Source organism: Amphiura filiformis, chromosome 15, assembly GCF_039555335.1.
Source record: "Amphiura filiformis chromosome 15, Afil_fr2py, whole genome shotgun sequence".
Taxonomy (NCBI): Eukaryota; Metazoa; Echinodermata; class Ophiuroidea; order Amphilepidida; family Amphiuridae; genus Amphiura; species Amphiura filiformis.
The window spans coordinates 12,684,444-12,697,778 of NC_092642.1; the positions used below are offsets into that span (position 1 = coordinate 12,684,444).

The 13,335-nt window shown below is 38.1% G+C and overlaps 1 protein-coding gene across 1 annotated transcript; it reads right to left on the reverse strand.

The window, feature by feature from the left end:
* Positions 1 to 334: 334 nt before the first annotated feature.
* LOC140171971 (shiftless antiviral inhibitor of ribosomal frameshifting protein homolog) lies at positions 335 to 9,760 on the reverse strand. The gene is made up of 7 exons (XM_072195318.1): positions 9,713 to 9,760; positions 8,414 to 8,525; positions 6,590 to 6,633; positions 6,279 to 6,431; positions 4,782 to 4,882; positions 3,500 to 3,666; positions 335 to 1,240 (listed from the first exon to the last, which is right to left on the reverse strand). Exons 1-7 carry the CDS (start codon positions 9,758 to 9,760, stop codon positions 1,023 to 1,025), a joined length of 843 nt encoding a protein of 280 aa, XP_072051419.1. The 3' UTR covers positions 335 to 1,022.
* Between the last annotated feature and the right edge of the window lie 3,575 nt (positions 9,761 to 13,335).

The following is a 13,335-nucleotide window of genomic DNA, read 5'->3' on the forward strand; positions in this document are numbered from 1 at the left end:
CCGGTCGAATGGTTACAACAATGGGTTATACCCTACACAATTTAAAGGGTGCTGTTGCAAGATGTCCTTTCATCAGAGGTAAAGCTAGATTCAAAATTTCCTATTTGGCAGGTGTTACCAATAATTAATGTAACCCTTGGTCTTCCACTTCTTGTGACCTTGTTGGTCACAGAAAAAATTGAACTTGTCATGTTTAAATATGTGATTAAGTGAACAATGACCACTGTGAATAATGATAACTGTGATAATTGATTGGTTGTTACATGTTTTTACCTCCTCCAAATTCATGAAAGAAAAAGAGCCGAACACAACTTTTAATGTAAACTTTTTATTTATCATGTTTATGTAGAGTTGAATGGGGGATTTTGTTTTTACTCCTGTGGGGTCATGTTTTTTGGTGCAGCCCTAAGACACAAGAGCTGTAGTTATTGTGTCAGAAGTGGTTGTAGTTTTAGTGTTTAAAATATTGAGTTACCATTGTATAATACATCATGTTAGAGAAAAATTTATAATACCAACACTAGAATTACATTTAAAACAGGTAAGTTGATTAAAAAACGTGTATGCTACGCACTAAAAGCATCTTTACACTTAAAAAGTAATTCGTAAAAACGCTAAAAAATAAATTTCAAAATAAAGATGTCGATAAATTTCTACGTATTTTGATTTCCTATTCGATGCAACCTTAATTTCCGAAACTTATACCCGCTTGAATGGTAAACGATGTATAGTTTCACAAATGAAAAAATTGAAATTTCCTTCTTCAGCGCTACCCCCATGGAAGACATGACCCGTATTTCATACACAGTGGGTGTAGATTTCAAATGGAGTCACCCATTCAAGATTTCAGGTAACCCAATTTCAAATTCACACTCCTTGGCCTGTGTGGAAAATAAGGTGTCGTCTTCCATAAGGATTTCAACTGCAATAGCCTTAATTTACGTTTAAGTTGACTCATGACATGTTTCCATTTCCTAACACACTGTTTTCGTCAGTGATTCAGAACACTACTAATTGCATCATCAGTCATGATTATCTCCGGAGTTCCGTCCTCCATCTTCATCTTCATCCTGCTCAGAAATATTACCAAGCGACGGCGAGAAAACAGGTTCGGTTGAGCCACCCGTTTGTGGTAGGAATGTATCTACGGTAGACCCAGTACTGACATGACGGACACTGGGCATGAGCACCTCCTTACCCCTACGTGACTTCGGATGGGCACATTGTTGGTTCCAAACACCTATAATTCCAGATAATAGATAAAGGGAAAAATCAAGACTTGAAACGCAGCCTCTTTGCGAAAGTGCTGTAAAGTCTTAAAGTGCTAATATTGAGCACAATAGTGAAGTGATAGCGCCATCTGTTGTTATTGAGTTTATTCCATATAATATAACCCCCTCTGACAAAACCAGGAGGAAGTCGCATTTTTGACATTTCATGATTTGAATAAAATATAACCACTAGACTATAAGCTTTATTTTGATACCAAAATTATACAAATAGCATCAATACTTTTAAGATATGGATAATTTTGTTAATGATACCAACCATGACATTTTTGCCAAATTGCTATTCTGAGTAATGGGCCAATTAGTTTCCTGCCTTACACAACATTGAATAGAGAGTATCATAGTTCAACTGTTATTTATTGATTAAAACCTCTTTTTGATAAGTACTTTCAAGGATTTGAAAGTCCACTTAGTCCACAGTCAAATACCATCATGAAATTAAGAATTTCAAAATTTGATCTTTAAAGGCCCATACCTCAAAAACATGTCTGGCGACTTGTTCCTGTCAAACGTTTTATTGCATTTCTACACGCATACTGAATTATACGGCCGAGCGCACTACAGTTTAACTTAACACTCATTACTGTGCAATGTATTTCATAGAATAAGTTTCTTATGTATTTTGACACAATAAAAGCAATAGCCACCAAGGTTGCCTCGCAGGGATAAAAGGAAACAATAGCCATCAAGGTTGCCACGCATTGCTAAAAATAAACAATAGCGATCGAGCTTAAATAGGGCCTGAAGAATGAGGCAAATGGATTCACCTTTATTCACTTGCATTTATGCCACGCCGGCCCTTCTATATTTTACTATGGATGTCAGCGGATTTTGTGTTTTCAAGCTCCCATTGGTTTTTAATTTACAAAACCTTGCTTAACAAGATTGTTTTTTGTTTTTTAAAAACCTTGCGTAACCTTAAATATTCTGACAAAATAACAGATGGTGCTATCACAGCACTAAATGTGCTCAATATTAGCACATTAAGATTGTTAAACTGTGCATAATATTAGCACTTTAGAGTATTCTCAATTTTTTAGGGATCTGCATGAGACAACGATGTACTTATAGGTACGCTCATGAATTCATATCAAATACAAGGTGTCCCAGAATGATTTATACCGTGTTTGAACAAAATATTAAAAATATATTGTCAACAGTGTATCTAATCTTTATAAGTGCAATACAATGCCACACATGTCTCCTACTTATTCTGTGACTTTCATGGAAATAGCTTGATTCGTTTTTGCGTGACATTGCTATTACTGAAAATGACCGAAAACTGCATGTGTGTAATTTACAGTGCAAAGACATCATAACACATGGATCCTTTATCACCATCGTCTAGCCGCACTGTGCAATATATTGGAGAAATCCTATATTCTTGTATAGGAAATACACCAAATTTGGCACAGATGTAGAGCTTAGAATGCTAAATAATTCTTGATATGGGATTAAGTGAAATATTTCAATATGACATCAGATATTTAGGTTGAAAAACATACTTTTTTTTGATTTTTACCACAATTTTTACCCAAAAATGTCATTATTACAGAGGATATAACTTTCTCAAGGATCCTCCGCAGTAAATTTTAATCTTCTTCGTCACGTAGCTGTGGGTTTGCCAATACACTGTGGACATAAATGCATGCTTTTACACTAAGGACGAACCTTCTCTATACTTTTATGAAAAATCCATCTCTGCCGGCATTTCAAATGATGAAACTCACACACCGCAATAATTGGCTTCAAAACTGCCGCCAAATAAAGAATAGTTTAAAGTCACTCAAGCGTAGCAAAGCCTTTATTCTATACAAGAATTGCTTCGTAACATCATAAATAAACGACAGATATCGACTATTTAGTAGAAATAAGAACAGAACACAACAAATACAATGCATAACATTTTCCAAATAACTTTGTGCTGAACGGTTAGTAATTTTACAGATTTTCAAAATAGGTTGTTTTGTCAAAACTTGGAATTCACCATTTTTACGCAATCCTCTCTAACTTCTACTAGAAACATCCAGAAATCTAAAAAATCTGAGAAAGCTAAATATATGTAGAAATTAAAATGCAAAACAATATGACCAATAGAAATGCCGTTCATACCTAAAATATTCCATCTTTCCCGGTATAAATCATTCTGGGACACCCTGTAGTCGGATAGATGTCTAGATTCTTGTCTTTGTTCATATAATTATATTTACCATTGTTTACGGCTCCATGTCCATGGTGACAATCGGGTGCATTACATTGATGCTGTCGCCTCGATTTGCGTTGCCCGCGTTTATCTGGTGGCTTCACTTCACTCGGGGTCACGACTGCACTGCACTTGAAACATCGAGATTCTGTCTTGTTCATTTGTCCAAAGCCACTTAATAGGAGAAAAATAAAATACAAACCATAAATCAAAGTAGTATTGTCAAACACCTGAAAAAATAAAAATATTATTTAATGCATCTATGCACAGTTTCCACCTCGATACACCTGAATTCCACAAATTAGTCCAAACACAGAGAGAGTCTAGCAATGCATTGTCTCTACTACACAGTCTGTGTTTACACTACACGGTTGAGTGCATAGCATCATAGGAGCTGTTTGGGCTTCTAGGTGGAAAATACGGCATTCGGCTTCTAGGTGGAAAATACGGCATTCAATGATAGTATCCTGCATTCAATCAGAAAAGTTTTTTATATCGAACGAAAGTTAACACTTCCCGCTAAAAACGCTTTGTTTCCTTACGTCAACAGATGACGCAATTCAATGTTTATAGCAAGGCGAACGTGGTAAATCTGTTGAAAACGGCCTATTCACGCACAATTTTTGACCAAGATGTACCGGTAGGTTTTATAAGTCAAAACCCTGATTGATCCTTACAATCTTTTTCAAATTTGTCATTAAATGAAAGAGCACACTTATATTGTCCATATACTAGAATCATTTCAATGAGCAATGGTCAATCCTTTTTAAATTGCAAATCTTGTGCAAATGGTTACTATTTATTCATTCATTCATCTTTATTTCATTCAAATATAAAATATAACAGCACAACAATTAACACATACATTGAATGAGGAGGTTCTTGGAAGGCCGGATGGCCTGTATTAAGAACCCCCTGTCCTAACGTAAAAAAAGTTTCAAAATAACAACAACAACAAAATATAGTATTTTTGCCTGTTTTGTCATACGCTTGTAAATTCAATGAACAATGACTTTGCTTAGAGAGCGCTTAGAAATTTATATGCTACTGATTCTGGTTTTGAGCTGGGTGCAAGAAAGCAGTGCGGGCATGCGCGTGTGTTCCAAACTCGGGACCACAAACGCATGAACTTTTTTTTAAAATTCCAAGTGTTTCATTTATTCAGCGTGTTGTGTGGTAACGGATATTCTTTATCTATCTATCAATCAATCAATCAATCAATCAATCAATCAATCAATCAATCAATCAATCAATCGATTGATCAATCCCGGGGATCAATCATAACCTACCTGAACGTATTCCCGCAGATACAGTGGAAAGTAGCCCATCCCCACTCATATTCTCGTGGAATGGGATCATATTTCTCTTTGCAACGCCTGCACTTGGATACCTTAAAAAATGTGACAAAATAATTATTTGACATGTTTAAAATTTTGACTTAAGGGGGAATAATACCCTGATTTTCATCAGTACCCCTCTTCTTTTTTTTCTTGCAAATTAATGAACTACATAAATATGTCCATCATCTCATGTCCTAAACTTATAAAATATCTATACCTACAAAGTGATTTTAAACCATTTTAGTATATCATTTTTGCCCTATATACTTTTTTGTTTACCTGTTACTATGGGATTATAGTAACTCAGTATGTGTGCCTCACTCATAACAAAACATAATTTATTCTATTCAAGTAGTACTTGAATAGAATAAATTATATCCTTTATTATACCATCTTCAGACTTGTGATCAACTATATCTCTTCCTCAATGAATGGTATAGCAAATTTAATACTATCATGTCTCTATCATGTGTTGTTTGGAAAAGAGATTTCTATAAGGTTATAGGTCATCATAGGTCAGGTTATAGGCCTATGTCACCTGGTTGAGGTCAAATTTTACCCCATTTTGTATACACATGTGATATATCAACATAGCTGCAATGAGGCATCAATTTTGATATTTGGTCTAGTTTGTCTTTTTACTGGATATATTATGCTATGATGGACAGAATAACATTTCTTGGGAATGGATGTAAATGGTGAGTACAATTTAGATTGGTTTGTCCAATCCATTTCAACTATACAAAGGTAAAATTGGTACCAAAATCACAAAAATGAAGCTTACGAAAAACTACCTAATCTGATGGTATAGGTGAAGAGAAATACAATTTTTTCAACATAACTGTAGTTTGGTTGTGGAAACCTTTTACCTATGGCTTAATTAGGTTTCAGTGAAATAATGTCGATGGTTAAAAATACAAAATATAGCTTAACATTGAAAATAGAAGCATTTTAACCAGTTCGTTTGTTGATAGGTGTGGAGCACTGAAAATCACCAAGTTCATGAAGTCATCAAGAACCATTTATTCCCATTTTACATATCAACATTATTACTCTAATGCGTTTGCAACATGTATCCAAAATTTTAACGAAATCCGTTGATAGTAAGCTTTCCAAAATGAAGTGAATTTAAAACATTGGTGACGTACCACCTTTTGGCTTCTACCTGTAAAAACATGTAAGCTACATTGACTGTGATTGATACCGATGCCACCAATAGAACGAGAAGATTTGCCCCTTCATTTTGCATACTACTTTGTCCAATTTTTTTCTCATTTCTTCACAAAATGCAAAAAAAAATGCGAAAAAAATTCAATGGGTGTAGTACCCCCTTAAGGGGATTACTGTTTTGTCCAAATGTGCCCTAAAATTTGATGGACATGCTATTATTGAGTATCGAAATTTGCCTCTCTTTGTATTTTATTTTGATTAATTTCCATATCTTACTAGTTTTCTCGCTGGTACTCGTCTCCACCATACATAGTCACAGTCACCACATGCAAACTGACGATGTTCAGTGTCGATTTTTCCCCTCCTCACTAGTTGCCAGACATCGTCGGGACTGCCAGTTTGGCAGTTTTTTAAACGCTCCAGTATTGCCTTTGTTAAACAAACAATGATAATATTAGTACAATTGGTTACAGCATATAAATACTACGAAATATGAAACGTGAAAATATCTTTTGATTCGTAAAAATATATCAGTGGGTGGCAAGATTATGTTGACGGTAATGATGATATATTTCTTTATTTATTACCTTCAAATGTAGGTCTTCGCACTCGACATTTTGTTCAGGTCGTACTGGAATATAAAAAATATATTATTTTTGGTTAGCATTGTGACGCTCAGAAAAGCACCGCCATAGTTACTCGTTGCTAAGACAATCACGCGCCTTAGACATAGGCTTAGAGCCGGGTGGGGTATTTTGCTAGGGGGATGGTCCATATAATCATCCCCCAATGTTGACGCCTGTGTGTGGGCTTCTTGCCAAATTAACCTCACATTTGACCATTTGAGCTATCAAAGTGCTAATTTATTATTTCGCGCTTCGCGCGAATTTATTCCAGTTTGGCACCATCTTTCATCAGTTTAGCTTCAATAGGGCGTATTTGTACCATGAACTTATTCTGTCGTCGCCAAAAGGTGCTGGATTCACTATACTTCAAGATTTTTTCCACCCCTCCATGCCAACAAGAAATCTACGCCACTGGCCACGGGGAGTGGTTTATAATATAGACGGGATCGTCATCCGTCTATTTAAAATTATTTCGAATATTCATAATATCTGTCAGCATTGGGCAATATGCGATTCGGAGTGTCAAAGTTCATATAAAGGTCAAAACTCAAAGACTGAAGACAGATAAAGACGAAATGAAAGGATTTTCATCATTTTATAGGCCTAGTACGAGTATCGGTCAAGCCAAAACTTTTCAAGGCATTTCAGTATCAGTGCAAAGTGTAGTATGCCTGGGTAGTGTGAGTAAAAATGGAATTTCGCAATGGACAGATTATTACTAACAATTAGTGGGTTTTTATCGGGTTCGCCGTCGGACAAGTTTAGAACTGTCAAGCTTTCGTCAGGAGTAGCTCTAACTTCTTCAGGACAAAGTACCTAAGAATGAGACATGTAGAACGCCCCTTGTCTACTGATGGCTCTGAAAAGAGCCGTTCACGGAAGACTGCCCCTTGTCAACAGAGAACAAGCAGATCTCGCCTATCTGCTAAATTTAAAGGTTTGGTGGCTCTGAAAAGAGCCGTTCACTGAAAACTGCCCCTTGTCAACAGAGAACAAGCAGATCTCGCCTATCTGCTCAATTTAACGGTTTGATGGCTCTGAAAAGAGCCGTTCACTGATGACTGCCCTTTGTCAACAGAAAAAGGGGCAGTCTGTTGACAAGGGGCAGTCATCAGTGATCGAGTTGTAAACATGGGCCTCGTAAGTAAAGTCTCATATTAACAAATCACACGGAGGTAAGGATTAAATTACCAAAAAAATTTAAACAAAAAGACAACCCGAATAAAATACACAAGAAAAAAGCCCCAACCAATCAACCAACCAACCAAAAAATATAATGATGTGATTTAAGACTGCCTTTGAACATACACTAATTAAGTCAATATTATTATTGTTCAAATATTAGCGGGCAAGTTGTAAAACACAGTAACCATGACATGTAATTTACCCCTTGCAAGGGGCAAATTGGTTAAGCGTGCGGGTAATAATCATTTTGGACAGCATCTGCACCAATAATACTCAGTACCTGAACTACTGTTAAGCCATATATTAATCTGTGATGTCATAATTATGTTTACATTCGGGACGTCATCTGTTGTTTCACACAAGGCAAAACAATACAGCAGTATCTATGGCAGAATACAGAAGTCGTTTCAAACCCAACTTGCAAAACATTTGCTGTTCAATTTTGTGATATTAAGTAGCTTGCAATTGTTTCAGTATTATTTGCTTCGAAACCAAAGTTAATCCAAAAAAATCAACTTCCTCAATGTAGACTAAAATCGTTTACCCTTCATTTAAGAGGGTGAGCCATCTATGACAACTCATCTATAAGTATCTACTTACATTTAATAAGAGAAGTTGTAGCTCGCACAACATTCCAGTTGAAATATTCCAAAAGTTCAGCGATACCATCTTCTGAAAATCTGCCATGGAATAATTCCCGTACACTGCTCACCTTAGAATGGTTGAAGTGAAAAAAGTTTGTTAATTAAACCATCATACAAACCAGAATTCTGCAACATTTCAAATCAATTTCATTATTTAATTGACTGGTTCTGCTTGACTCAATTTAGCCCTATGTATATACACCAGGAACAGTCAAAGTTCAAAGTATTTAATACACTTTGTGGTTATTGCTGTCCAAAATTGTCCAGACTTGTCCCAATCAACAAAATCAATCAGAGTGGGTAGCACATTACTGTCAAATTGTTCCACAGATATTTTAACTAGCCTAAAATTTGTCAAGGAGCGTCCACAAAAGGGCTTCGGAGCTCGGAGTCGGGTTCGGATTCCAAGCACAGATTCTAGAATCTATGATCCCAGTCGCACAGCCACTACCCGGGGCCGCTATCAATTCAAAATCAAGAACCACCCTCCGAGACTGATGTTTCCATTCCCGTAATAGAGGTACATGCTGCACACCGACATCGCCTGGTTAATAATTACATTGTACAGCAGATACACTAATATCAATACCCGGGATCGATACACGTGAATGTGCTATGCACGATTTGATATTAAGACGATAAATCTTTGGATACCGGGGTAGAAAATGATGAATATCTCCCGTAATTGTGTTATTCTAAAGAAGCTGCTTTTGATGCTTGCACTTGAATACATGTATTGAAAGGATATGGTAGTCGTTAGCCTGCGTATTGTGAAAGAACCGTGCGTATTGAGCTCAAAAACTGACAAAAATCATGATTTTTATAGCGCAGCGTAGGCCACTGGTGGAAGCAGTCTAAAAGCAGATGACCTCATGACGTATACCATGCTCACTGACATCTACAGAGGTCAGTCACCAGGCTATTCTCAATAGCCTTAATCGGATGTCCCTCGGCCCATTATGCATCTCAAAACTGTTAAACAGGTCGGGACAAAATGGCCATGCGTGGCTGTGGATTCAACCTACCATGGCGATTTCTGCCATGAAGACATCGGGGCGATGACACTGTGTGCTGCAACCTTCAGATTATGAATTGGAGTCCGTTCCGCTCAGCCACCGTGCTCCCAAAAGATGATCATAAGACATGTAAGAGTGCCGAAAACTCCCCAAGACAGGTGGCAATCAAATGTTGATCCCGCACAATCCATCAGATCATACGTCTTTGTGTAATATTAATTTTTTTGTAGGACACCTACCTTTTCTTGTTGGTCAGTGAGGGTCAGTGATGTTCGGCTCACCGTCATCATCTGATCCTTCGTTGCGCTGGATATCAATAGACACAGAACAACAGGAAATTGTTTGAGTTGGTATTCATTTTTATTACATATTTGTCACTAACCCTAACGCTAGTAGACTTTACAAAACCATACAACACGAAGAGACTGTGTGATGTGCCCTGAGTAGCCAACTAGTAATTTAATTTGATTATTTCTCCTTGTTTACCATTTAAAGGTATTTCATAAGAGATATGAAAGCCTAACCACTTTCTTACTCAGAACTGTTGAAACTAATTTTTTGTTAGTTGATTTGTATGGCGCTTACTACCCGGAGGTTTATATCCATCAGTAGGCCTACTCACACCTTCGTCCAATTTCATCTAGATAGCTTTGTTCCAATACAATTCGCCGTCGAAGTTTTAGTTATGTAATAATCGGATTAACTACCATACCAATAGATGAATACAATTTTTGAATAGATCGCCATGCACTACAAGCAGACTATCCCTCCCCTCGTTTCATCTTTTCTGTTTCGGGAGCTCTATTGTTCAGAAACGAAAACGGAAGGGATTACAATAGGATGGTGTGTAAGTTGACTTCATTGTTACGTTTGGGGCATCATGCTTCTCATTAGCGTTGTTGCGGCTCCCGTATGCATATGTACCGTAGATATTGATGAATAGACTTACGGTTAAAAGTCAATCAGCTGTAAAATTTGAAGTAGATTCACGTGCGTGACGCACCACGAATACAGGCTGATATCAATCAATAAATCCCACCGTTAAGTCTTTATAAATGTGACCCTGAAAGTTGTGCCTCATACATCAATAGAGGCCCTGCATGAAATTATCGATTGGCTCCAAACAAAGGATTTGAGCCGGTGTCCTTCACCGTAGTTATGGCGGAGTGCAGTCCATTCAATCAAATGTTGTCATCAACCTATTTGATCGTAGTCATGGTAGTGCAGGGTTATGTGTGTGAGTGAACTGTCACGGTAGATTGCAATCATGCTTTTGTTGAATGCATTTGAGTAGTCCGCCATATTTACGGGATGATACGTCACATGCTAGGCCTCTATTATAGAGCTGGGTGGGTGCTGTCCACTATATCTGTCAGGTTTCAAGGTTTGATAGACACTCATGGTGTTTAAATTGGTCAAGCGTCCTCATTGCTCATAATAATTATTATATTAATAAAAACAAAAAAAGTTTTTTTTAAAATATAAAATAGGGTCTTTTGATGAAATTGGTCATCTAAATCTAATTCCACCCTTTTCCCCCTTCTCTCATCTCCGGCCGGGGCTTTCCCTCCCCCGCTCGCGATTATTTTTTTCGTACATCATATTTGAAAATTATTTCCGTTTTTGATAATCAAACACGGAATAAAGCAAAACTCTGACAAATCAACTGATTTTACCACATGCGTTACAAATATATAGGCCTAATTATGATGTACGAAAAAATAATCGCCCCGCTCCTATCCTGTCCTCGATTTCTTTTCTTCGCCTTTCCTCTCCTCTCATCTCCACAGATGTCCGCATTTTTCTCAAATGTTCCTCAAAGCTTAAGTTTTTGGGTAGGCCTACACACCGTCAGTCCAAACCACTGTCAGTCCGAATTTTTAGGGTTTCTAACCCTAACCCTAACACTAACGCTAAACCTAACCCTAACTCTAACCCGGACCATAAAAATTCGGACTGACGGTGGTTTGGTCAGCCCCCCCGCCAAATGGGTTGATCCCCCCTCCTGAAATTCACTTTGCCCTCTGCGGACTCTGCCATTGTAGTTGGTAACTTCAGTCAAGGCGGTCAGCCTCCCCCTCAGCCTAGAGGAAAAGAGGGTGTATGTGTGTGTTTCATGGAGTTGTGTGTGGAGAGAGAAGAAAGGGAGGGTGGGGTGAGAAAGGGACCGGGAGATGAGGGACAGGCGAAGAGGGGAAGGAAAAATTGGATAGCGGCACCACTTTCACCAAAAGACCCTTGAAGTTTTATTAACTGAACTAATAATATCGAGTTGGTTCAAATAGTGATAGTAATTATTATTATTATGAGAGAGGGGCGCCTGACCACTTCCAATGACAGTATAATAAGCCCTCTGCTGAATTCTATATAAAAAAGATAAATTAATGAGCAAATCTTTGTTAAAGAAGCCAAGTTATAAATCAACTCACATAATCTCTTCGGTTTTCGTTTGGTACAATACACAAACAGAAATTGAGTTAAAATAGTGATTATAATATTACATGTATTATGATGAGCGTTTGACCACTTAAAAGATAACTAACCCTACATAGTATATCTATCGGTATTTGGCAGCATGCTTTATTGTATTTAAAAAGATAAATTGATGTACAAATCTTGTTTAAAGAAGCCAAGTTATAAATCAACTCACATAAACCCACAATAAAGAACCAGAAATTGAGATAAAAAAGACCGTTTGCTCCAATTTTGCGCAAAATGGGTTGATTCACCACCCTGAAATTCACTTCGCCCCCCCCCCACTCTTGTACCCCCGAAAAATGCCTGCCGCCGCCACTGCCCCCCCATCCACCACCTCCCCACCACACCATGGTTAGTTTGCGTAAGGGATTAGAGACTGCTCAACTGCGCAAGCCCGCTCAGTGTTATGCTAATTCTCTTCATTGTTTTACCCGCAAGTTAGACACTTTAGGTAAAGGTTTACACCCAGTCGCCTTTGGAACAGCGGTTTTATTCAATAAAAGTCAATCAATCGTCGCGATAACGTAGCGACTGAGTTTAAACCTTTACCTAAGGTGAGTAACCTCTTCCGTAACAAACAATGAAGATAATTAGCATAACAAGCAACTTTGCGCTCTCTAATCCCTTAACAATGAAGGCACGGAGTAGTCATGGTTCCGGTCATATCCTTTATCCAGAACAATCAAATGTACGGTATCTAACAAAGGAGAATTAGCATATTAACAAAGGATGTACCTAGTAGCCATGGTACCCGTGATGCATAACAATGAAGGTACCGAGTAGTCATGGTTCCGGTCACATCCTTTATCCAGAACAATCAAACGTACGGTAACTAACAAAGGAGAATTAGCATACTAACAAAGGAGGCACATAGTAGCCATGGTACCCGTGATACATAACAATGAAGGCACGGAGTAGTCATGGTTCGGTCATATCCTTTATCCAGAACAATCAAACGTACGGTAGGAGAATTAGCATACCAACAAAGGAGGCACCTTAGCGGTCATTCACCTAATCCCAGAGAAGTGGGTGTGTTTACGTAGGCCTACTTGTATAAGTTCACTCCCGGGAGAGGAGCGAGTGGAGGTGAGAGGGAATGAGAGAGACGGGGTGAGTGGATTGGGGCCATATGTGGGAGAGAGAAGAAAGGGAGAGAGAGCAGATAAGGAAAGGGGATGGACTGGGAGAGGAGGAAGAATTGATGTTACAGGAGGGAAGCGGTCTCTGCCATTGTAGTTGGTAACTTCAATCAAAGGCGTTCAGCCCCCCCCCCCGCCCCCGCCTAGAGTGAAAGAGGGTGTGTGTGTGTATTTCATGGAGTTGTGTGTGGAGAGACTGAGAAGAAAGGGAGGTGGGGTGAGAAAGGGACCGGGAGATGAGTGAC